Source organism: Fundulus heteroclitus, chromosome 12 (assembly GCF_011125445.2).
Source record: "Fundulus heteroclitus isolate FHET01 chromosome 12, MU-UCD_Fhet_4.1, whole genome shotgun sequence".
NCBI lineage: Eukaryota > Metazoa > Chordata > Actinopteri > Cyprinodontiformes > Fundulidae > Fundulus > Fundulus heteroclitus.
In genome coordinates this window covers 27,105,775-27,133,320 of record NC_046372.1, presented here as the reverse complement: position 1 = coordinate 27,133,320, position 27,546 = coordinate 27,105,775, and the positions used below count along the sequence as shown (strand labels likewise).

Here is a 27,546-nt window from a genome sequence, read left to right as displayed (position 1 = left end):
AACCCATTTAAAGTTTACTAACTGCCTAATGAAGTTGTCACATTTGTCAAACGGATGCTTTGTGTTGCCTTGGTGGCAGTCTTGGAGAATCCTCCTCAGGATCTCCTTGTGCATTGCGTCTACATCCTTCCTCGTTTTTCTGTGCCAGCTTTCCCTCAGGTAGTCTCCACTGTGCCTCTAAAACCGTTTTATTCTTCTCAGGTGGAGTACGTCATTAAGTGTGACATGTCTGCCATCCAGAAGGTTCTCTACCGCCACATGCAGAAAGGCATCCTGCTAACCGACGGCTCAGAGAAAGACAAGAAGGTGAATTTTCATGGTTACGCGTTGAGCCTCGCTGTGTTTTTACCGTTTCCTGTTAAGACTGCTGGTCCTCCCGCCCTCTGTTTGGGTTAGGAAAGGTTAACACAGCATGTACAGGGGGGTTTGAATAATTAATTTAGTTCTGTAACTCAAATCCTAAAGTCAATAAAGCTTTAGATTTTTACTCTGTGAATGAGCACCGCTGGCCGTAATTTCACTTGGGTTAACGTTTTTTTTTTTTTTTTTTTACCGTGTTCTCCTTGCTCCTGCCATGGGTGAGGCAAAAGATCTAAAATAAAGCTTTAAACTTTAACTATGTGTCTGAAATCCCCGAGCGAGGAGGCGTTTTTCTCTAGGCTTTCTTTCTTTCTATGCCGATGGAATCACCAAACCGGGTGAAAACCGGCGGGCCAGTGGAACTGCGCCTTAGCATCATGGCTGCTCACCTGGTTCTTCTAACTTCTCCAACCAGTTTACCACTGTAAACACCCTCTAAGGGTGACTTCAGAGTTTAGCTTTATTCTAATACAGCAGAGAAACAGTCACAAGGTTTTTTCTACATTTAGACACACCCCTCCAAACTAGCTCTACGTTTTAGCAAAAGATTAAATTCAACAAACCATAACAAGATCAAAGGATCTCTTTTGTAAGTGAGACCTGGCCAGGAGTGGCACCGTACAGTTAAAATAAAATAAATAAAAAACAGTTACATCACAGTAAACATAGATTTAAATATAATATTTACAAAAAACGTAAAGCAAATTACACTCAAATAAAACAGTTGCACTTCAGTAAGTTTGATACGATGGAATCTATTTTGGCCTTGAATAATTTCAGAGGACTCAGTTTTAAGTTTGAACTCTGACTGCAAACTGTTGCATGAAGTTGGAGCAGAAAAGCTAAAAAGCTCTTTTCTCCTTTTTTTGTTGTTGTGACCCAAGAAACGGTGAAATCTAAAAAGTCCTCAGACTGAAGCTTGTAGGCTCTATTATTTGAAATTAAGTGGCCCTTTTACTTTGTCAGTGATGACATAGGGCTCCACAGTTTGTGATAAACCCAAAAGCGTCATGCAGCATGAGAAGGCAATGAGCCATTCCTGTATAACACATCACCATAATAATCAGTGGAAGAGATTATTATGAGAGGTTCAATCCACCAATTTCAGTTCTACTCCCAAAAAGAACAAAAAAACGACTGGGTCAAAACTCCACCTGGTGGAGCCAGAATGACGTTTAAAAGGTAAGAAACTACATCTGTAGTCGATCAATGGAGAAAATATAAGGCAAGTTAGTACATATTTGTTCTGTATGCACCAGATCCATGTCGTCTTTTTAAACAATTTACTGTAGGACTGAACGAGTCTTTATTAGCTCCTCAGTAGTAAAATGTATTTGTATGAACAGTAAATTAAACAAGGCAAAGCAAATTAATTTATATAACACATTTCAGCACAGACAATGCAAAGTGCTTTACATGATTAAAATATAGGAAAATAAAACAGAATAAAAGCAAGTAGGAATAAAATGTAGAAACAAAATAGAACATGGGAGAATAGAAACTAAAATCAAACATTAAAAACAGTTGGACTACAAAGTTGAATAAATTATGTTTTAGTAAAACAGTTTAACTAGAACAGTTGAAGGCAATCCTCAACAAAAAGGTTTTTAACTTTGATTTAAAGGAACTCAGGCTTTCAGCACTTTTCCAGTTTTCTGGGAGTTTGTTCCAGATCAGTGGAGCATAGGAACTAAATGCTGCTTCTCCATGTCTGGTTCTGGTTCTGGTTCTGGTTCTGCAGAGCAGGCTGGAGCCAGAAGACCTGAGTGGTCTGGAGGGTTGATGCCCTGATAACAAGTCTGTGATGTATTTAGGTGCTAATTCAGGGATTTATAGACTAACAGAAGGATTTTAAAGTCTATTCTCTGAAAGGCAAATGGAAACAGGAGCATACCAAAGCTAAGCGATCATAATACAAGAAAATTATTTTATGACTAAATCAAAGCGACATTCTTCCATAAAGGATATTACCACATATACTATCAGTGATACGCTGTCCACTCCAAACAAGGAAGGGTTTGTCCTAATTAAGAAAGTTGAAACTTATTATTAATCATATATCTTGTGACTAACCAAAAAATAACCCTGGTGTAATGAAAATGGTAATTGTAAAAATGCTCCATACTTGATATTGGTATTGAGTTTGTTTTGTATGGAGGCTACTGACACCCTGATAAAAGTAATTGTAGAGTCTCGTCTGCATACGGTGTTTTAGGTAAAATCACAGGTCGGGGATGAAGTGACCAAATGCCAGCTTTGTTTCTGCATGTTCACATTTGAATAGGGAGCAGTCTGCGTAGAATAGTTAAATCTATCGTACAAAGTAAATATAAACATGCAATGGGTTTTTTAAAATCAATCTAATCGATTTATTCTATTTTTCTTGTTTAATTAGTTTAGCTAATTCCACAACAAAGTTGAATGAGAATATTTTCATTTTCTCCAGGGCAAAGGAGGTGCTAAGACCCTGATGAACACCATCATGCAGCTGAAGAAGATCTGCAACCATCCGTACATGTTCCAACACATAGAGGTGGAGTTCCCTGCTGACTGAAATAAATATTATCTCATGTTTGACTAATTTAACTCATTAACTCCAAAGATGGTCTGCTCTATGGGTTAGAATAGTTTCTGTAGTTGTAGAAGTTGTTTTGCTTTGTAGTTTTGCTCTAAAAGGCTGAAAGTTCAAGCAGCCAGCTTCTCATCAATACATCATTATCCTCTATAAACTTTGGGTTTGTTCCCTTTGTTCATTGACTAGATCAAGGTGATCAGAAAAATACTCATGGACATATTTTCAAAGCCTGTTCCACTACAGGTATATTTAGTTTCAGGACTTCACACCTTTCCTTAATGAATATCTAACGTTTTCTTTGATACAGGAGTCTTTTGCTGAGCACCTGGGCTACCCGAATGGCATCATCAATGGGTGAGTTACACATAAAAGAACACGGGTCCACTACAGAGTCGCGGCTCGTTTCACTGAGTTTTCATCATCTAACTCTAAAAAGCATTGAATATGAAAGAAAAAGTCTCCATCAAGTACAGCGGGAAAACACAGCCGCACTTCTAGAGCTTTTTGGAGTTTAAACGGGGTTTGGTAGGACTGACCCGCCACAACTTTCACTTGGAGTAATAATGGTGTAGTTATTAGACTTAGACTTAGTCTTAGATTTAGAGTGCATACAAAATGACATTTCGTTGCATACAGCTTATGACAATGTAATGAGATTGCAATTGAAATAAAATAACATTACAATATAGTGTAGCAGTAACAAGAATGTACAGTGTGCAGGTGAAAAGCAGTTTTAAATTTTTTTTTTTTATAAACCAGCTTTATTAAAATGTTAACACTGATGTTGTAAGAAAATGGGAATATACATTAAATGACATAATATCTCTCAGTGGCACCTTGATTTTATGACGCAATAGTAAATGGGTACCTTTTACAACATGGGTGTCCAAACTTATGGTAAGTGGGCCAAAATTGTCAAGTCAAAGGCGGTCGAGGTCCAAAAATGAAATTTTTTTTAAGCCGGAAAAATTCTGTTAATTTTTTACCTGCTCTACAAAATATGATTTATCATACGATTATCATTAAATTATTAGTCAGATTTTTCGAAGGAAATGAATGTGAATAATCATCGTAGATCCAGAATTAAAAAAAGAGTTTTGCTCATTTGTCATATTAAAAGATGGTCTTCCAGTTTCCAAATTATTCTGAATAATTTGACTCTTTAACAATAATAAACTGAACTTGTTTTGGTCTAACTCTAGCAATGCCAGAACAGTATTTGGGTCAGTTGTTCTTTGAAAACACTTGCTGTAATTAGCCAGTTTTCATAATTAATTTCAAAACAGATGTTAATGCACCAAAGTCTGAGTAATTAAATATAACTGGATAGATGTTACTATGAAATTAAAGAGAATGCCAAAAGTGTGTTTATTAAAAGATGAATACTTGTTGTACGTAACATTTTCAATTGTAGGATTTGAACTTTCCTGTAATAATTTTGCCCTAAAAACTAAAATCTTCCATCTGCATCAGCCACCTAGACCAAATCTTTTTTGAAATCCTGTACTGATTCAAAATCAGTACAGGGGCCACAAATGGCCCCCGGGCCGCACTTTGGGCATGCCTGAATAAATGTTTTAAGTAGAGCTGCACAGTATATGGAACCACAATCGTCATAGCAGAACCAGTTTGTGTAACCATAGCAACATTTGGATATTGAATTTCAAGTGTTCTGCATGTGAATAATACATTTAGTCAATTACATAGCGTCTTAATTCTCCTTGAATGCCTGATGCATGTCTTCAGTGGTAAATGAGTATTTTTACTCCTGAAATAAGATAATTAGATATCCTGCACTTGACATAAGATGGAGATGAATTGTTCTTATTTTAAGTGCAAAAATCTTATTCCATTGGCAAATAGATTTATTTACCTCATTTCAAGAAAATGTTACTTTTAGTTTCCTTTTTGCGGTGCGAATGTGGCAAACTGACGTAAGCGTGACTTATTTCCATGTTGTTGAGTGGCAGAAATACGTCAGGAAGAAAAACTGTCAGGGCTGCCAACACAACTTCTCTGTTTGCAAAACTAAAAGAGCTGAAAATAGTTGATTTACCAGTAACATCTCAACGGTAATTAGAACCTGGTGCAAGTCCAGCCTGGGCGCTCAGAAGAGACACAAACTCATATAATACTGTTTGGTTGCTATTTCTTGTTTAACAAAGATGGAAGTACTACTTCTGTGTTGTTATTTTTTTTTATTTTTATTTTTTTTAGGGGAATTTGATAACTCAGAGTGAACTATTCTGAATAAAGTCAGGTGCATAAACACGCACATTATGATCGGATTAATTGATCGTGTGCCCATGTAAACAGTACAATCCTATTATTTAATCTGAATACGATTTAATCAGATTGATTAAATATGTAAACATAGCTACTGATGCTATTGAAGCTACATTTCCCTTCACAAGGTACAACTAAATATTTTTCTCAGGCCTCAATTATGAGGGAAGGAAGCAATGAATCAGCCGACTTGCAATCAGCATCAGATGTTATTTACAGAAAACTCTGTTGTGTGGACATTTTAGATTTGGCAAACAAAATCAGCCCAACTACAAACATGCATCATCTTTTGTGTGCTTTGTGCTTATTGAAGATAATTCAGTGTTGTTAATATTTTAGTTGTATACATAGAACCCACCACAGACTATTTTGTTATTTCTTATGTTGATTTGGAGCAAAATGTGAATGTTCTACAAGTTATATTTTGATGGGAAAAAGGCAAATATGTTTAGAATTAATTTAATTGCATAAACAAAGTTACCTTAAGTTTAATGTTTTAATTTAAGAATAAGATTGAAAGGTTTCAGTAGTGCCCAACTCCAGTTCTCGAGGACTGACATCCTGCAGCTTTTAGTTGTGGCTGGTCCAACACACCTGACTCAGACGGCTGAATTACCTGCTCAGCATGCAGTCACACTCCTACAGAGCGCTGCTAGTGACCTAATTACATTAATCAGTTGGGGTCAAACAGACATGCATCAAAATGTTTCAGGACTCCACAGTTTAAAATCTGTTGATTAAACACTTTGTGGTGCTCTTTCAGGCAACTGGACATTATAAGTCTATTAATAAAAGACTAAATAAATAGTTTTTAGCCCATTCATGAAACACTGATTTCTCTCTGAGCTTATTGTGGGAAGCGACACCTAGTGCCCGCCTACCATGTAAGCAGCAGGTGTTTATGAGAAACACAACAAGGTAAACTGATCAAGGCGCTTCTTGCTGTTCTTCTATCAAAGAAGAAATTGTGGATTCTGACAAAACAGAAGTGATAGCAGCAGCTGCGCGTGCGTCCTCCTGCGCTGCCATGTTTATTTTGGTTCAGCTGTGGGCTCAACCGCTCGTGATTTCATTGCACCAGTATGTCCCGCCTTAAACCTCAATACTGCAACTTGATTGGCCCGAACCGTTTCTGTTGAAACCGAAGAAGCACAAGTTTTTGAACCCCCACAAATACTGCAAGAATTCATCTTGTAAGGCACGATTAAAGACAAAGCTTATAGTGTCGGGGCTCGGATCTCCCGCTCCCTCTGTCTGAGCTCCATAGCGCTCTCGATCTCTTGCTCTGATCTCCCGCTGTCCTTACTTCTGTTGTACGGTTGATACGTCCCTAAACCAGGATAACAGTTTTTGGTTTCTTTGGTACATGTCCCAACACTATGTGCAGCAGGCTCCCCATATTATGTGCCTGCTCCACCACTATGCTCTGCATTGTCCCCTAGCAAGCAAGCTATTTTTTATATTACAAAGAACCCAATCTTGAATGTAATCCTCTCCACTCAGGCATGAGCTGTACAGAGCTTCCGGGAAGTTTGAGCTCCTTGATCGGATCCTGCCCAAGCTCCAGGCCACTGGCCACAGAGTCCTGCTCTTCTGTCAGATGACCTCGCTGATGACAATCATGGAGGACTACTTTGGTTATCGAAACTTCCAGTATTTACGCCTTGATGGTAAGATCACACCCCAGAGCTTTTCTGTTGGTTTGCTGATACTTTACTGATGAAACGTGATGCACAAAGCTCTTTGTTTTTGCAAATTATTATTGCTGTTTAGAGATACACTAGTTAATTAATCAACAAGAGTTCAGAATCAGCCAGTTTTCCCTAAACTGGGTCTGACCCCATCAAGCAGTCACATACAGGAAACTTTTTTCCAATCAAAGCTGAGAAATACTACCATTTCTTTTTGGCCATAGACACATCAACCAACATTACCCCCCCCCCCCCCCCAAAAAATAAAAAAATAAAAAAAGTGCAATTAAAAAGTTTGATTTAATAAACATAATGGTTTTGTAACAGAACACTATTCCAACACAAAGTTAGAAGGCTATAAAAAACAGAGATTGCCAAAGGGTTTTCAACACAAATCATTAATTATTGTGGAATCAAGGTACACTATAGTGCTGAAAAGATTCAAAGAACCGGCTCTTCCATTGGGAGCAGAGCTAACAGCCAAACCTCTCATCACTGTCAGCAGAAAATTGAGGAAAATGAATGTGAGGTTTAAGATTTAAAAGGCAGTTTTTACTATGGATGAATATTCAATTCAATAAAATTTTATTTATATAGCACCAATTCATGAAACATGTCATCTCAAGGCACTTTACAAAGTCAAATTCAATCATATTATACAGATTGGTCAAAAATTTCCTATATAAGGGACCCAGTTTTTACAACAACAAAAAAGGTAAAAAACAAAGCAACTGGACTTGTTTTCCGTAGTTAAAAACATTTCTCTTCCTCTCCAGGAAGCTTTCTCAATTCAAAAAGTCTGGAGTAATGTGGAGTACCAAGCTTTATACTACTGCCAAACAAAGGCCTGTAATAGTTTAGATAACATGCAGATTTAATCCCCTTAGTAATGGACGGTCGTTAAAGCCATTAAGCCAGCAGGTTGGACAGAAACAGGTCCACTCCTCTGTAACGAGGAGTCGTTAGGGTTGTTATTGGTTTAAAGGAACAATGTTTTGATCACCTGAATGAGGGTGAGAGTTAAGGTGATGATTGGCTGGAATTAATCCTATAGCTGTGTTGTAAGTTTATGAGAGTTGGAACCTAAGGCCTCCTCCTCTGTTTAAGGTTGGTTTCTCTCTCTTAACGTAGATGGCTTCATTCACACCTCTTTCAAACCATCTGTCTTCTTTGTCCAAAATGTGAACATTTTGGTCCTCAAAAGAGTGTCCTTTGTCCTTAAGGTGTAGGTGGACAGCAGAGTCTTGTCCTGAGGAGGTAGCTCTCCTGTGTTGAGGCATGCATCTGTGGAGAGGTTGCTTGGTTTCTCCAATATAAAGATCAGATCTGATCTTTATATTGGATGGTTAAAAATACTCTAAGGGCTACTGTCAAATTTGGAAATACCAAATCAAGGTTCTCTTGAATGGGGAAATGTTACTTTTCTAGAGCCTTGTAACCCTTCAGTAGACGGCTTGCTGGGTATATTTCTTTAATATTATCTATTGAAAGTTGACAGGTGGTCAGGACATATGTGGTCACTGATTCCTCCAGCTCAGCTTTTGTCATGTGCTCCATTTTAGTGATGAATTTAAATTTCTCAGACACAAGTTGGAATTTGGATAACAGTTCCTGACTGGACACTGCATATGACCTGACTTATCAGATACTTCACAACACCAATGTAGTGATACTATATAAAACATTTAAACTCAAGTGTCCTCCTGCCAAAAAGGTTGGTAACATGGATCACCAACCTTTTTGAGTCTAAGGGCCATAGTGACACTGGATTAATTTGCCTGATACACACATAAACTTCTAACAATCATCTTTAATTAAAAAATCAATGATAACAAATGTAGATATGAGTGAATAAATTGGAGCCTAGAGGGCTAAGTGTTGGACCATAGCTGGGCACTGCCGTCACGATAATTTAGCTTTCCTGTGTTAATATTTCCTGACATTAAAAAGCCCTCACTTAAGCGATGTTACTAAATACTATATTCTGACCACCTTGCCAAAATACAGGTAATTGGTTTCAAAAACTTGTAGCCCATTTCATAATTTAAGAGGTCTTTCAAAAGGTCTGGGTTGTTAGATGAAGATGATACAACAGCAGTGTTATGCTGTCCATGATATCCTTTTCTCAAAGCAATTGATACATTGGAAACCAATTGATTTATTCCAGACAAGTATTGTGAATAGAAAATATTTGCCGCTAGATGGCAGCAAAGCGCCATCTTTACAAAATGTTTATATCAAGTAGATAATAGAAAATCACTAAAATTCAATGGTTTGCTCTAAAATTGTGAAAATATTCAGGGATGTCCAAGAGTGGTTTCTCTAAGCACTTAATTTTTTTCTAAGCCATTGAGAAAGTAATTTTAGAGAAAAAAAATATTAAAGTTTATAGTCGTGTACATGTAAATTTCAATGGCTTGTAAATAGGTCAAAATTGCCTGGATGTTAACCAGACTGGAATCCATGTTTTGCCTCCATGTGAGTTACAAATTTAAAAATTTCCATTGGCCTGGAAAAAATATTTGTGAAAAATACATTGATTTCTCCATTTTCCAAACTTTTAAAAAATCAGAGTGAGCGACTTTCAAAAACTGCAATACATGCAGTGAGAGAATTGTTACACCTTATTCAAGGAATACATCCTGACAATCTGAGCTCATTACACCAAAACATTGATTTTAGATGAATATTTCTAGTTTTCAAGTTTTTTTTCACACTTTTGGAAATAGGTCCCGCCCACTTGTTTCAATCATAAATATTATGAATATTATGAAACCATATTTAATACTTTAGTTCATGGCTGTGACTGGAAGGTAATAAAGAAGGTTTTGTAAAAATCCGATGAGCCATTCTTGTGTAGTAGATTTCTTGACATCACAGCGCCCCCTAGTGATAGATGATGCACAAACGCGGGACACGTGTGCAAAATCTTATTTGGAATAGGGGTTATGAAGGACATGTTAAAATCTTTTATGGTTTTAGAATAATCAGCAATTACATTTAGAGCTAGCTAGCTAACAATCACTTATTTTAGCATTACTTTTCAAAAAAGTCAAAATTAAAAAATCTGCCGCGTTAACTTTTTTTATTCGTCCATTACACGGTTATATATGGAGTTTTGCGTGGATTGCACAGAAAATGTAGGAGGAGTTTACAAAGAAAGGTTTGACCTTTTGTAGCCATGTAGTGTGAAAAGTAGCTGGGAAGCGAAAGGTGTGCCAATTCCCTTTATTTTGCAGAATCATCCAATAAACAAAGTGATATGAAGTTTTTGAGTGTGAGACCAGTAGTTTGGTGGTTACAGGCCGAAACGCATTGTCCTTTGTTATAGCGCCCCCTAGTTGTTGAGGGGTCTGAATTTCTGGGTTTGAGTAGCGGTACACATTCAGTACAATCATGGCCAAAAGTATTAAGAATGACACAAATATTATATTTTCACATGATCTGCTGCCCTCTGGTTTTCATGTGTGTGTGTCAGATGTCATCACATACGTACAGAAATACAATTGCAATCATATTATGAGTAACAAAAGCTTTTAATGACAGAATGCTAAGTGCAGCAAGTCAATATTTGCAGTGTTGAGCCCTCTTCTTCAGGACATCTGCAATTCTCCCTGGCATGCTCTCAATCAACTTCTGGACCAAATCCTGACTGATGGCAGTAAAGGCATTGTTCATCACCAAACTGCTCTGGGACGGTTGGGAGAAGTTGCTCTGGGAGGACATTCTGGTACCATTCTTTATTCATCCCTGTGTTTTTAGGTCAGACTGTGAGGGAGCAGACTCCCTTGGCTGAGAAGCAACGCCACACATGAATGGTTTCAGGATGCTTTACAGTCGGCATGAGACCAGACTGCTGGTAGCGCTCACCTCGTCTTCTCCCTACCAGCTGTTTTCCAGATGTCCCAATCAACGGGAAAGGGGATTAATCAGAGAAAATGACTTTAGCCCAGTCCTCAGCAGTCCACTCCCTGTAGCTTCTGCAGAATATCTGCAGGAAGTCTGTCCCTGATGTTTTTCCTGCAGAGAAGTGGCTTCTTTGCTGCCCTCCTTCAGACCAGGCCTTGCTCCAAGAGTCACCGCCTCACAGTGGGTGCAGATGCTCTCACACCTGCCTGCTGCCATTCCTGAGCAAGCTCTGCACTGGTGGTAGCCCGATCCCACAGCTGAAACACTTTTAGGAGACGGTCCTGGCGCTTGCTGGTCTTTCTTGGGCGCCCTGGAGCCTTTTTGGCAACAATGGAACCTCTATCCTTGAAGTTCTTGATGATGCCATAGATTGTTTACTGAGCAATTTTTCTAGCTGCGAGTCTCTTTTCTGTTAGGCCATTTTTGTGCAGTGCAATGATGACTGCACGTGTTTCTTTAGAGATAACCACGGTTCACAGAAGAGAAACAATGATGCCAAGCACCAGCCTCTTTTTAAAGTGTCCAGTGGTGTCATTCTGACTTAATCATGACAGATTGATCTCCAGCCCTGTCCTCATCACCACCCACACCTGTGTTAATGGAGCAATCACTGGAACCATGTTAGTTGCTCCTTTAAGGCAGGGCTGCAATGATGCTGAAATGTGTTTTGGGGGATAAAGTTCATTTTCTAGGCAAATATTGACGTTGCAATTAATTGCTGTTACGCTGATCGCTCTTTATAACATTCTGGAGTATATGCAAATTGCCGTTATAAAAACTGAAGCAGTAGACTTTGTAAATATTAACATTTGAATCATTCTCAATACTTTTGGCCATGGCTGTACTTGGATACCTGATTCAATAGATTCGTTACAACGTGTTTTAACGGAGAAGAATAATTATTAATAATATTAATAATAAATAATTTAAAAACAGACGAAAAGCAATAGGGTTCTCTACACACAGTGCAGACGAACGGCATAGCCGATTGCCTGCGCTGGGGGCTTGGAACCCTAATAACAAATAAAATCCAGAATGCAATATGCAAGTGGCAGTGCATTTTTGTTTTGTTTGTAAAGATTTTTGGTGTACTGGTGTCGAGTTAACCAAAAGGCTGAGCTACTGACTCTTATTTTTTAACTGCAGCTGCTGACTTTATTACAAACGTGTCCACTAAAGACATTCATTATCCATAGTCGCTTATCCGTGCCAGTCTACAGGGCAACTCAGACACACACAGGACAAACAACCATGCACACGCTCACGCTCACCGAGCAGCAATTTGGAGAAACCAATTGGCTTAACTCTTTTGGACTGTGGGAGGAAGCCGGAGTACCCAGAGAGAACCCACACATTCACACGGAGAACATACAAACGTAAAGTTACAACACACAATTAAGCAGCAATGTGAGTCAAAATATGAGTAGTAATAGCTAAATGTCTTGCAAGTCTTCAAAGCAAAAGCTGAATTTAGCCGCTACATGTGCGCATCACCAAATTCACTCAAAGCAAAGTGATACAACAAAGACGTATGATTGAAGTTAGCACATTCTTTCCCGAGTTATGTTTACAGTCCAAAATCTCATATAGACAGTAACCAAATTCAAAGTTCTATGAAATTTTAAATGATGTATACATGTAACAAATTCATATTGACTCACATATTTTTGATTCTTTTAATGGATTTCAAAAAGGGAAAAAAATAACATTTCTATCAGTATCCGATGTTTGGATGGAAGTCTTGCACTAAAGGGAAACCCAGGGTGGCTACAGATGAATGATTTTGTGTCTGTGTTTGGAGGACTTAGAAAATCCACAATGGAACCCAGTATCTGATTGTTCCTTCTTTGTACATCGTCAGAAACGTTCGCTTGACTCCTTGGGGTATAGGTGTTAGTGGCTTACTCTGGGTTTCCTGCATGCTCTGGTTCAGATGTACTCTACATAAGGACTCTTGCAAATCATCAGCGATTACTTTAAAGTTCTGGATTTGTTGCTGCTGGTTCTGCAGGTCTGGAAACTCGCTAAGTGCCCCTTGTATTTGGACTTCCTGATCTCGCTGATCATGTTGCTTGTCGTTTATACTTAAATTTTTTTTCCTAATCTCAGTAACCTCTTTATGCAAGTCCTCGTTCTCTTGTTTCAGCAACTCTGTTTGAGCCCTAAACTCATGATTCTGCCTTTCTAAGTCTTTGAGACTAGTCAGAAACCTTTGGGTCTCTTGGTTCAAAGTTTCCTCTAGAATTGCCATCTTCTCCTCGTTCTGAGACCGGTTAAAGTTAAGCTGTTTGACTTCAGCCTTCAAGGCAATGTTCTGTGATTTAAGGACGTCACTTAACTCAGTCTGCATTTTAGTCTCATCCTCAAAACTCCTCATTGTTTCCCTAGCATTTTGGAGGTTGTTGGTTTTTTGTTGGAGTTGCTCATCTTTGTGTTCCAAAGCTTGGTTGTTGTCGGCCAATTGTTTGTTGATTTTGGTCACCTTTTCACACAATTCCTCGTTCTCTTGTTGCAGCAACTCTATTTGAGCGCTAAACTCATGATTGTGCCTCTCTAAGTCTTTGAGACTAGTCAGAAACCTTTGAACCTTCTTGGTCTCTTGGTTCAAAGTTTCCTCTACAATCGCCATTTTCTCCTCGTTCTGAGACCGGTTAAAGTTAAGCTGTTTGACTTCAGCCTTCAAGGCAATGTTCTGTGATTTAAGGACGTCACTTAACTCAGTCTGCATTTTAGTCTCATCCTCAAAACTCCTCATTGTTTCCCTAGCATTTTGGAGATCATTGGTTTTTTGTTGGAGTTCCTCATCTTTGTGTTCCAAAGCTTGGTTGTTGTCGGCCAATTGTTTGTTGATTTCGGTCACCTTTTCACACAATTCCTTTTTTTCTTGTTGCAGCAACTCTATTTGAGCGCTAAACTCATGATTCTGCCTCTCTAAGTCTTTGAGACTAGTCAGAAACCTTTGAACCTTTTGGGTCTCTTGGTTAAGAGTTTCCTCTAGAATTGTAATTTCTTCTTCGTTCTGAGACCGCTTTAAGTTAAGCTGTTTGACTTCAGCCTTCAAGGCAAAGTTCTGTGATTTAAGGACGTTACTTAACTCTCTCTGCATTTTACTCTCCTGTTCAAAATTCCTCATTGTTTCCCAAGCATTTTGGAGATCATTGGCTTGTTGTTGGAGTTGCTCATCTTTGTGTTCCAATGCTTGGTTGTTGTCGGCCAATTGTTTGTTGATGTCGGTCACTTTTTCATTTAGGTCCTCATTGTCTTGTTGCAACAACTCTATTTGAGCCCTAAACTTATCAGTCTGCCTCTCTAAGTCTTTAACAATTGCCAGAAACCTTTGAACCTTCTGGGTATCATGATTCTGAGTTTCCTCTTCAATTGTCACTTCTCCCTCCTTCTGAGACCACTTGGAGTTAAGCGGTTTGACTTCAGTCTTTAAGGCTACGATCGTTGATTTTAGAAAGGTATTCATCTCACTCTGTATGTCATTCTCATGCTTTAAACTACTCACTTTTTCCTCTGCATTTTGGAGATACTGGGCTTGTTGTTGAAGTTGCTGATCTTTTTGCTCCAGTTTTTCCCGGAGCTCCTGAGTTTCTTGTATCAATGAGGTTTTCACTGACTCCAAGTCCTGCACTGCAGCTGTCAGCTCCTGGTTTTTAAGGTGTAGGTTCTCATATCCTGTACGAAATGAAGTAACCTGTGTTTTCAGAGCATCATTCTCATCACAAAGCTTCTCATTTTGTACTTTGAGGAATCTTTTTTTCTTTTTTCTGGGACGCTCCATTTTTCATCGAAGGCTTTCCACAACTTGTAGTTTTCCCGTATCTTCTCAGTCGATATTTAAATAGATACGTTCCAGGGCTTCTTTTTCTATGTTATGACTCTCAACCTCATTGCACATATGCTCAAAAATAAGAAACTGTCTTGAGACTTTTTAGTTCGTTGGTTTGTATATCTACCTGTTTAAAATGTTTGTAAATGGCTGTGAACTCTCAGCTGCGGTGTCTACTACTTCCACTTCGCTCCTGTAGACTAAAGGGAACTCTGCTGTAGTTTGATTTAGTGGAACAGCAGCTCGGAATTCAGGGACTGTTGTGATGTCACAGGCCCTTAGTGATGTCATCAAGTGAGTGTCATAGCATCATAACAACATGAAACCTGCTCTGTGAGTGGGTGGTGGTGGGGGGGGGGGGGGGGGGGGGGGCAATGTCTGGCTATAGTTGTGGCTTTTGGCTATAGTCTTAATAAAAAACAACAAAAACAATCATTGTGTGGACATTTGTATTTTGCTCTGACTGTGAAAAATTGACAAAAACTGGTTTGGTTTAGGTTTAAGGTCTGAATTGAATTGAATTAATTCATTTATTTTGTTTCAAGTTTAGGTTAAGATGTCTGTTTAGTTTAGTTTCAGGTATGTACAAGTAATAGTTAGGTTTAGGGTAAGGGTTAATCCATAGAAATGAAAAGTGAATACAAAGTCCTCACAATGATAGTAAGACAAACGTGTGTGTATGTGTGTGTGTGTTTGTATACACATATACATGTTATACATATATACTTGACTCTGATACTAATATAGGCACATACACTAATTTATAAATCCCAAATATTGTTTTATTTTTTATTTTCTGTTGTATGCACTTAAAACATTCCTGTAGCTTAGTGATAAAATGTAAATTGGTTGGTCAGTCTAACATCTTATTTTATTATTTTTTGCAAATGTTCCGTTCAAATGTTCCATTACAAATAAAGTACATCTGAGTTCAGACTTCTGGAATCCAACTTAGGCTGTGTTCACATTGCAGCCTGAAGTGAGGCAGTTAATTTATTTATTTTTTTTGCCCATATGCGACCTGGATCTGATCTTTTTATGACAGTCTGAACCACACAGATCGGATTTTTTCAAATGCGACCCAGTTCGCTTGGATATGTGGTCCTGAATCCGATATGTGTCTGATCTTTTCAAATGCGACCTGTGTCTGTACGGCCGGGTCGCATTTATCCGACCTGTACGTCACTCATACGTATCATTGATACGGTAACAAGCACCTGTTGCAAGCCAATACAGCCCAACGGCAACACCTTTACTCACTGCTATGGCCCGCCGAAGATGTGTGTTATTACCTAAGGAGCGCTAAAGACAGCCGTTCACAGACGCACATAAAGGTTGCCTTAGTCATTCGAAAATGATGAATGAAGTCCGTATCAGTAAAGCTGCTCACATCACTATCCCACCATTCCTGGCTTCGACTCTGCACCCACACGTTTCTCTGTGTGGACGTTGCTGTCACTGCCCCACCCAACGCCATTGCCAACAATTTGTCTCTCTTTCTTTTCGATCATCTTAAAAAGATTTCATTGGTAATGTGCTGGCTCCGGCTGGAGAATATCTTAAAGAACGCAAGATACGCTCCAGCATTATAATCCATGTTTACTTCTGCAAACAATGAGCACGATTGCTACGTGTGACGTCATCGCGTCCTCTACTGCGCATGCGGGACACTTAAGTTGTAGGAATTCAGTTCACACAGGAGATCACATACAAGTCGCATATATTTGGAAGTGTGAACGGACACGCAAAAAAAAATATCAGATTTCACAAAAAAAAACGGAATTGGGCATCAATGCCTGCAGTGTGAACGTAGCCTGAGACTATAACAGAAACTCTGGGCACAGAGTTTAGGATCACACCACTGTGTTGCCAGATCTGACTGTTTCCAGCCCAAACGCAACGTAAAACCCGCTTAACTAATAAAATAAGCCAGCCCAAATCTCAACCTCTCTTGAACTTATGTTAAAAGCATAGATGTATTAAACACATAATAAAGAACACGGCATTAGTGCACAACTGCACTGAAGTAAAGAAAAAAAATCACACTTAACAGCTCCCCTTTAAATGTGCAATCCGGCAACCTAATTACCTTCACACACATGATCAACCTCATGTTGTCAGGTTGTTATAGAAACCTTAATGTTTTACCAATGGCCTAAATCTGCCTTAGTATAAGCTTTCTCTCTCTATTAAAAAAAACACGTTGAAGTTGATAAGTAGGTCTCAACCAATTTGGGGTTTTTACAATGGCCGTTGACCATTACCACTTCATAGTGACACTTGATTAATCAGAGACTATTAATTGTTTGTTATATCAGGTACAACAGCTTCCACACATTTTTAAAATAAATTGACCAAGAGAATGAATGCGAGGAGGCGTCATTTTATTTAAATGTAGAAGTTTTTTTAATTCTATTTTTCTGTCATTTTGATATGATTTTCCTTTTAATTCTTTGTAAAAACTCACCAAATGTTGTGAAAAGCAGCCCAAATTTTAACAACCCGCCCAAAGCTACCATCAATGCACCACCATCAATTACATGTAGTGGAAACCCTGAAAATATATTTTGTTTTTAAGGATACAAATTATCAATTAACGAGTTAATCTAAAGTTGATTGATCTTGTTGATCGACTAACACTTAATTGAAAACCCTAGTTTTCTCTTGTATCAAGAGGGTCTTTTCATAACATGAATGTTTTTTTTAACAATACGCTGAATTTTAAAATAATTATTTTCCAAGCTTATAAAGATTTAATTTAACTGTTAAATGTCTTTCTAGGGGCATGTCTATAAACATGATGATTCAGGCATCAGATTGTTTTTAGGTAATGATTTATGTTTACTGTCTCTGTCAAATAAGAAACCTCATATTAACGAGATTTTTTTTTTCAGGTACCACCAAATCTGAGGACCGAGCTTCACTCTTGAAGAAATTTAACGAGGAAGGCTCTCAGTACTTCATCTTCCTCCTCAGTACCAGAGCTGGTGGCCTTGGCCTCAACCTGCAGGCCGCAGACACAGTCGTCATCTTTGACAGTGACTGGAACCCACACCAGGTACAACCATCCATATATTCTCCCATTTACATGAAAAGTAGTGGTTTTCAAATGCTGCTCCAACACGGCCTTAACAAGGCTGAAAAAGCTACTTTCATGTACTGCCAACTAACGATTATTTTAATATCGGCATCATTTTGTTGTATGATCATCATCACATAAGTTGGCTGTAAAATGTTTTGACTGTTCTTGTCTACGCTCCTCTGAACGCCTCTTATTGTCACTCTCCTTTATTTATTAGCTTTAGAAATGATCCTCCATAAGATATTAATTTTAAATCCGACTGACTTTATTTTTAATACTTCTATCAGAGTAATTTTTTTTTTACTGTAAAAATGTTTTTAAAGCAATATTTCCACCTTCAGGCTTTTAACATTGCTTAATGTTGACAGAGATTTTAAACTACAGTGTGAAAAGAGGAGCATATTAACATGTTTGAAATCAGGCTTGTCCTCTTTAATTAGGCAATATTTCCAGCATCAATATTAAAAATGGGTGAACTATTCATTTCCAAACAAACTCCATCGCTCTAGTCACACATCAAAGTGAAATGAAACTATCCCATCATGTAGCGTCACTTTAATCTCAACCATTAATCTGTGATAAATGAACTCTGAAATCAACCCAGTAGTAACATTTTGATATCATCTGATTGAATCGCAGCGGTAGAATTAAAACGGTCTGCCCTGCGGACACCGCCTCCTGCGGGGCTGATGAGTTTGATGCTCCGCTCAGCTACAGCTGGGTGAAGCGAAGCGACAACGAACATAACGGGCATTTCACACCTAAGCCATATCTTGATAAACTAAACGGATATCTCATCTTTACACAGCCACATTCTCACGTAAAAATTAACCTAAAAGTTAAAAGTTAATTCTGAATCAAAGAAAGTGTAATTTACAAAACTTTACTACCTTAGTTTCTTCTTCTTTCGGGTATTACCATAGACATTAATAGGTTGACGCCTCACTGAGTGGGTTGAAGCGTAACGCCGTGTCCGCCATATTTGTGGAGGCATTGCTGCACTGTGAACTACTACAAATTAAAAGACTTTATTTCATAATGGACACACCAACAGAGATTTACGTTAATGTCTCACGTTCATTTATTCAAACAACCATACACAAATGTTCTAGGGAAACGGACACAAAAACCAGTGTGCTATAACTTTTTATATCTATCGTCTATCTATCTATCTATCTATCTATCTATGATATATAGCTATCTATCTATCTATCTATCTATCTATCTATCTATAGATCTATCTCTATATATATTATCCATCCATCCATCCATTTTCCAAACCGCTTCTCCCTCATGGGGTCGCGGGGGGTGCTGGTGCCTATCTCCAGCGTTCACTGGGCGAGAGGCGGGGTACACCCTGGACAGGTCGCCAGTCTGTCGCAGGGCAACACAGAGAGACAAACAGGACAAACAACCATTCACACACACACCTAAGGACAATTTGGAGAAGCCAATTAACCTAACAGTCATGTTTTTGGTCTGTGGGAGGAAGCCGGAGTACCCGGAGAGAACCCACGCATGCACAGGGAGAACATGCAAACTCCATGCAGAAAGACCCAGGTGTACTCGAACCAGGACCTTCTTGCTGCAAGGCAACAGCGCTACCCACTGCGCCACTGTGCTATCTATATATCTATATATCTATATCTATATATATCGAGATCTATATCTATATATATATATATATATATATATCTATATATATATTATAATATATATATATATATATGATGTATGTATGTAGTATGTATTATGTATGTTGTATGTATGTATGTATATATATATATATATATATATATATATATATATGTAGTATGTATGTATGTATGTATGTATATATATATATTATATATATATATATATATATATAGTATATATATCTATATATATATATATTAGATATATATACTATATATATATATATATATATGTATATATATATGTATGTATATATATTTATATATATATATATATATGTATGTATATATGTATGTATGTGTCTATGTCGTTGGTGAAATCAGAATATACATTGATGTTGCTGTAAATGGCTGTAAATGTTGCTCCATCCTCTGATTTCAGGACCTTCAGGCCCAGGATCGGGCTCACCGCATCGGGCAGCAGAACGAGGTCCGCGTGCTTCGTCTGTGCACTGTTAACAGCGTGGAAGAGAAAATCCTGGCTGCTGCCAAATACAAACTGAACGTGGATTCAGAAAGTCATCCAGGCAGGCATGTTTGACCAGAAATCGGTCCAGCCACGAGCGCCGAGCCTTCCTCCAGGCCATTCTGGAAACATGAGGAACAGAATGAGGTAGAACCTGAAGCTGTGCGGCAATGCTCAGTCAATATTCAGGTGACGAGACCACAGACAAGATCCTTGTACATAAATAGGTCATTAATTTGCAAGGACAATGAAAAGCTGGTTTTCCTCTCGAGGTAAAATGATGTATTATGTGTTAGGAAAGTTTTAATTAAATTCTTGTCAGCTCAATGAGGGCTTCTCTTTGATGTGCAAATTATTTGTCCTTCAGTCGTATTTTTTGGCTTTATAATCCGACCCTCAGCTGTTTATTTTGTTCTTGCCATCTGAACACCATTATTAGTTTGTTCTGCTTGGCAAATGCAACAAAAAAGCAGAAGTAAATGGTTTTAAATTCTGAGTGAGTGAGGAAGACTGTTTTGATGATGTTATCTTCTTTCAGGAGGAAGACGAGGTCCCTGATGATGAAACCCTTAACCAGATGATAGCCCGCAATGAAGATGAGTTTGAGCTGTTTATGGTGAGATAAAACACACATTTCCCTGAGCTCTGACAGGCATTTACATTTCAGTTGAGCGCTGTGGAAACGAAAGGTTAAGATGAAGGCTTAAAGTCGAGGATCTGTCGCAGCCCATCGCTGTTTCATCATTTCTTTACACATTTCACAGAGGCATCAATTTGCATAGAAACAACCCAGATTGTTGGCAGTTTCAGCGTAATTCAGACTTTTTTTTTTCAAATATCTGTAATGGTTAGGGGCGTAATCATTTTTTGGTTCGGTTCAGTTTCAAGAGGGCTCGGTTCGGTTAATTTTTGGTACAAAAAAGGCAGAAAATAAAGACTTAAACATTTTTATTTTGAAAAGATGCCAAGTAAACATTAAAATTTTGTAAAAAAAAATAGACAAAAGCAACGTATTTGGGTGATATTTGAAATAAACTGCACTCTTTACAATAAATAAACTATACTAACAAATTGTTAGTATAGTTTCTATGCTATTGTTTATTTGCTTTGGCCCCATCTGAATTTACGTGTTTAAATGTTGCTTAAACGCTGCCGTTATCACTCTTTGCAACAAGCTGCTTTTCTTCCTTTGTAGAAGAGAGAGTTCACATTTGGATGAAGTTGTTTTTAGTGCATTAAGTTTAACTTGCTACACACTCTACGAGAACAGTGTTGTTTTTTTCTTGCAGTTGGGATGGCAAGAACACGAAAATGTTTGTTTTGGCTCTGTCCGTTCGTACTACATGAGACGCACACCTGCAGAAGTCACGGCATGTCGGGGGGGGGGGCATACGGAGCAGGCACATAGCTCACCGCTGTGCTCTGACGTGTTGCCTGCTTGGGAACAATACCAAATTTAGACCGTAATGAGATCTTCAAGCTAGACGCTGGCAAGACGCTTGCAAACAGTTAGCACCGTTCGTGCTGAAAGAAGCTTAGGAACTTTAGTCGGGTGGTTGCTTCGTCTCTTACTAAAATAAGCCCGGAACTTTATACTCCATAAAGTAAACATTTTACTAAGCTCTAAAGTTTCCTCCCACTGTCTTATTGTTTAGTCCTTGAATTCCCTCCTTAATTTATTGGGAGGAAAGCTTACCATGTTTTCTCCGTTGTGGATATAGCTCTTCCTGTGAGACGCTGGAGATGATTCACGGGGAGAAATGACTTCAGCCGCGACTTTTGCCAGATGGATAAATATCAATTGAAATAGTTTCATTGTGGAAGTTCAATTCAATTTTATTTATATAGCGCCAATTTGAAACATGTCATCTCAAGGCCACTTTTCCAAAGTCAAATTCCATCAAGTGTGGATGGGTTGTTGGTGCCATATCATGAATGATATTCAGATCATTGCATGATATGGCACTTTATTGCTTTCTGAGATCTCATAGCCTACTTCTGGTTGTCAAACGTGGTTCTAAGTAAGTGATTCTTCGAGTCTCAAGTCTGTTTGTGGCTAGAGAAATTAAAAGCTTTCTAAAATATGTGGATAATCAAAGTTGAACATGGTTTAACATTTTCCCTTAATAAATAAATTATATTTGAATCAATAAAGTATGCAAAAAAGATAAAACGGGAAATATATAAACATTTCACATCACTGTACCTTCAGGTTTTTTTTTTTTTTTTTTTTTATTACATCTGCTAAACACTTAAGTCCACTTTATGAGCTCTTCTTGCCTACATCGCAAAGGATCAAAGCTAGGGTCAGCAATATTTTTTCTGGAAGTTTACCCAAGTCCCTTTTTGAATAATGCATGCGCAAGACCGTCTCACCTGCTCTTCTGGGGGAGCTGCGTTAAAAAAATCTCCAAAATCCACTCTGGTCTTATTTATTTCTACTGAGGCCGTCCTCTCCTTCTCATAAATATGAAAGCGGTTCGCTTCATGTGACTCTCAGCTATTATCAAAGTATACGGTGAGAGCAGCCAAAGCTACAATGGACTATTTTTAACTTCCTTTTTGTGAATACATGATTGGTATTTACTACTTTCAGGATGGAAGGACGGTTTTATCCAGTATAACAAAAAGTGTTTTCTGAACAGGATTACCAGCTTTAGCTTTAACCAAGATTTTTCCTTATTTACTGACATATGTGATTTTGCTGTCGTCCTCCAGCGCATGGACATGGACCGCCGTCGAGAGGACGCCAGGAACCCCAAACGTAAGCCTCGTCTGATGGAGGAAGATGAGCTGCCTCGTGGATCATCAAGGATGACGCTGAGGTGGAGAGGCTCACCTATGAGGAAGAAGAAGAGGAGAAGATGTTCGGCCGAGGATCACGCTGCCGTCGGGACGTGGACTACAGCGACACCCTGACTGACTGAAAAGCAGTGGCTGCGAGAGTAAGAGCTCACCTTATAATTTATCATGATTTCTCTCCTCCAGACAGTTCCTGAATTAAATCAGAACTCAATGAAACTCCCTGTGAAAGGCTCGGCACAACCATGTGACAAATAAGAACCGAAATACAAACTTAAAACGCAGGCTGCTGTTTCTTGCTTCAGATTTATTACTTTTTAGTATTTTTTCGATGCTTTAGGTATATTTCTAATGCTAATGACAGTAAGTTTATTTTTTCTAAAAAAGCAATGTATAATTATTGTATGCATTATAAAAAAACTCTTAAATTAAGTCAGTGTGTCCATTTCATGATGAAAGTCTTACTAAAGTCTTTATAATGAATTTTTATATATATATATATATATATATATATATATATATATATATATATATATATATATATATAATTATTATTAATTTAGAATTAATATTAATTAGAATTAATATTGCGCAAAGAAATTTGCAATATTAGCAATTTTATACCGACCTTTGTTTCACTACTATTGTACTTTGTGGTATTTTTAGTGACGTACAGCGCAATAACTCTGCAATCTAACCTGGTCCTGAGTAAAACTCAGTGTTTCATTTTGTTACAAATATTTTAAGAGTAGTTGATTTTAATTTATGGAAGGGCTAAAAATATATTTTGAAAGTGGGGACCATGGCGTACCACTCCCAGAAATGGAAAGGGTGCTCCCTACTCCCCTCTGTGGCTCCTTTTCAATTCAACCAGAGAGCATCTTCCCCATATTATTATTATTATTGCAACTGTCATGTAATGCCAAATTTCTATTTTTATGTTTTCTCACAAAATAGCTAAAATTAGATTTTTCTGGTCGAGATTTACAGAAAAATAGAAAATTTTGGTTGCAACGGTTTGCTCACAGAATGTCAGTAAATACTTGATCAGTGCATCTCTAAGCATATATACTGTAGTTATGACCCATCTGCTCCCTGACATGTATTACACTATTTAAAAAATAATAATAGCAATTAGGTTCACAAATTATCTACCCTCAATATTTTCCTGAAGAAAAAGGGTATTGTTTTTAAATGATTTTGAGCCCTTTAAATTTTGATTGAAGCAACATGATGCAAAATGGGTTGATTATCCTTCAGGTTTTAAATATTCTCTGATTGGCATTACACTAAAACAAAACATTATTATTTCTTTTTTTCTCATTCATTCAGTCTCGCCTGATGCTGCGCTGAGCCAGTCTATAAGAACAATAAAAACTAAACAAAAACATATCAATTTGATTTCTCCACAGTTATCCAGAAGGCGGCTTCTAATTATTACCTTATTATATGATAACTTTTGAACATAATTAAAAGTTTTGCTTTGTGCGATGCTGGTGGCAAACAACAAATAAACTGTGACACTTTTTCTCCGGAGAAACACCTGAAGCTCTGCAAATCAATTTTATTGAGTGTCTCAGACGCTTGAGGGAAAACACAATTAGAACAAAGACACTTTGAGGCCAAGGTGACAGGATGTTGAAACCAGTGTAAGCTGTGGTTCAAACAAGCACTCATTAGAGGAAGAAAGATGTGGGCAGACATGTTGGCTGCTGGATACAGAAAGAAAAAACACCCTGACAAGGTGACACAGCACAAGAAGACCTGGTTTGAAAGAGCAAATTTAGCGAGACAAACAGGAGAACTGATGATGAACACACAAAAGCTCTTTTTAGGATTGTAAAAGTTATTTTTTTTTTCTTGTGGCCATCAATGAAGCCTAAAAACTGAACACTTGTAATTCCGCTCTGCGTCACATTTGTCTGAGGGACGGTGACGGTAGCATAAAGCCCAGTTCTGCTCTGCCGTTTGTAAACCTTCAGGCCATCGAGGACGGAAACCTGGAGGAGATGGAGGAGGAAATTCGCCTGAAAAAGCGTAAACGCAAACGGCGCCAGGACAAGGACCCGTCGAGCAGAGCGACGACGGAGGCATGAAGGCCAAGAAGAGGCGAGGGCGGCCGCCGGCGGAGAAGAGAAGCTCTCGCAACCCGCCCAAACTCACCAAGCAGATGAACACCATCATCGACACAGTGATCAACTACAGAGATGGGTACGCTTTGGTTTTCTGCCACATTTTCCAGAGAGCTGCAGCGTTTCTTTACTGCAAACTACACAGAGACATCATTTAAACCACATTGGAGTCCTGTCAACAGATCCTACATCCTGTTCAGATCTAGGATGGAAACATCTCCTGGCTGGTTGAGATGGAAGTAGACAAGTCTAACAAGCCCTGGTGCTGTAGAGCATCCAGAGTTATCTAATCCTTTCCCTGCTTTATATGCTCACAGGTCTCTCTTCTAAATGAGACACTGAGTCTCAAGGGACTAACCGGTAAAAATAAAGGATTTATAGAGAAAATATGCTTGTGGGCTGAGAGCCAACCAGTCAACAGACATATTGATGTTTCTGTAACATCACAGAAGCGATTAGTCACCTGATTATGCTAATATTTAGACATTAATGTGGTTGAAGTCATATTTTGGTTAATCGTTTTTGTTTATTTGACAACAGACACTTTATAATCTTAATTATTTAGTCTAATAGATGCAATATTGGAGGTTAAAAGGAGAATAATTATGTTGAAAATAGTCTTGGTGTTTTTCGTGCATAATTTTTGCAGCCGTGTTTTGTACTTTTCTTAAAATCCCCCCCATCAGTTGCACACACTTTGTCTCGAGCAAGCTATTTTTAATAACTAGTTTTCGCTGCTGGTACACCTGAATTTCACCACTGATGAAGGATTTTTCTCTTCTATAAAACTTAGTGTCAGCGCAGAGCCACAGAAGCCTGTTTAACATTAGCTGCCAGCTGTCCTGATTTAGCTAAAAGCTGTTTATTAGACGTATCTCTTTCTTTTTCTTTCTTTACTGGGAGACTTCCAGGTATGAACTTTGGCTCTTTAAGTGAAATCCTGTTAGTTTAGTGGATTGGCCTTAAAAGGTGTCTCAGGAGAGGTCGTGTTAGGACTGCTGTTAGACCCCGAGGCGTTCTGAGGAAACCTCTAATGCTCCTGAGATGTGTGGAGATCTTTATTTTTGGTGCTGTCTGGATGTGAGTGGGCTGTTATACTTCTAAATATGACTGGCATAACTACTGTGATGTATTTGATACATGCAACCAGCTGATCCAAAGGTTTCTGGCACAACTTCTCCAACTGCTAAGTTTTATGGTGATGTGAAGCATCCAGCAGCACCTGAAGTAAAGAGGAGAGCTTTGTGGGGTTCATAGGTCCCATCATCAGGGTCAGCAGGCTGTGGGTTTTAAAAGTGCAAACAATACACTCACAGGCCACTTTATAAGGTACACATATTTAATCCTTTGCCACAAAGGGCATATAGGTGTTAAAGTCCATTTACAGCGAGTTAAACTGAACACCAACAGACGGGGAAGAAACTGGGTTTGTGAATATTTGAGTGTGGCTGGTGTGTTGGTGCCAGATAGTGCTGGCCTGGGTGTTTGGGGAAAAATAAAAAAAATGCTGATATGCTGTGATTGCCACACACAACCAGCTGTAGGGTTGACAGAGAACGGTCCAAGAAAGAGAAAATAACCAGTGAGAGGCGGTTGTGTGGACAAAAATGCCTTCTTGATGTCAGGGAAGAAAAGGGAAACCTGGTGTGAGATGATCAAAGGCCAACAGAGGCATCAATGAACAGAACAATATTTCCAACAAATGCGTGCAGACTGCCATCACAGATTGCGCAACATGTTGAACCATGAGGTAGATCACATGGCTGTCAATCCCGTCATCTAAGATAGGAAAGTGATGCTTCAGTCCATATTTATCACCCTGATCATGTTTGTGCGTGTGTGGCCACAGTGGGCTCATCTTCCAACGGTGCCACAAAGCTCAGGAACACAGGAAATGTGCAAAAGGCAATCTGAATCTAACTAAGATGTACCCAACAAAGTGGCCAATGACAAACATTTACTGAACTACCGTATATGTCGGACTATAAGTCACACTTTTTTCATAGTTTGGCTGGTACTGCGACTTATATATAAATTTTAAATAGTAGATCATACTGAACATGAACCAAGTAGTAAACATTACCGTCTAATAGCCACAAGAGGGCGCTCCAGGCCTGTGAAGACTATATGCTGCTCTTGCACCTCTTAAAATTGATCAAATATTAACTTCTAAACAACAAAGACTGAACACATGTACATATGTTGTTTCACAGTCTGCATTCACACTGCAGAGCGTTACGTGGTGCAGCTCTAAGGAAACGGACCGAGACAGAACCTGTTATTAGCCTGTCTGGGAAGCTAATAACAGCTAGCGTTAGCTTACAGCGCTTTTCACAAATTCGCTCATGCACGTGAGCTTGATGTTGCTCTGAAACATACGGGTCATATACTTAGCTACCGCGCAGCACTGTTAGGCTCACGGTCAAATTCCAGCGTAATTTGACTGAATTTTCCACGAGAACTTTGACGAGAACTTTCCAGGTAGGAGAACTTGGCTTGTTGTGCTAATTCACCCATCATCCTCCCAGGTATGTTCCATATTATTCAGCTCATTGTGGATGCAGCTGTGCAATTGAATAAGTTGCCTTACTTGATTAAATGTCAGTCTTTAGTCTTGGATTGTGTGAAATAAATTCTAAATAAATGCGACCTATAGTCTGAAAAAATACGGTAGGTAAACTGAGCGATTCTCCATCACACTTCTAAAAGTA

At 38.5% G+C, this 27,546-nt stretch overlaps 1 protein-coding gene and 1 pseudogene across 1 annotated transcript in view; both read left to right on the top strand.

Moving 5' to 3' along the window:
• smarca2 (SWI/SNF related, matrix associated, actin dependent regulator of chromatin, subfamily a, member 2) overlaps positions 1 to 22,828 on the top strand; it is a 55,095-nt gene extending 32,267 nt beyond the window's left edge. Inside the window, 12 exon segments of the mRNA XM_036143823.1 lie at positions 202 to 306; positions 2,807 to 2,893; positions 3,243 to 3,289; positions 6,725 to 6,891; positions 17,551 to 17,714; positions 19,818 to 19,946; positions 19,948 to 19,986; positions 19,988 to 20,029; positions 20,031 to 20,090; positions 20,440 to 20,517; positions 22,620 to 22,698; positions 22,701 to 22,828. Of these exon segments, the coding sequence (XP_035999716.1) occupies positions 202 to 306; positions 2,807 to 2,893; positions 3,243 to 3,289; positions 6,725 to 6,891; positions 17,551 to 17,714; positions 19,818 to 19,946; positions 19,948 to 19,986; positions 19,988 to 20,029; positions 20,031 to 20,090; positions 20,440 to 20,517; positions 22,620 to 22,698; positions 22,701 to 22,828 (1,125 nt within the window).
• Positions 22,827 to 27,546, top strand: part of LOC118564777 — a 44,340-nt pseudogene continuing 39,620 nt past the window's right edge.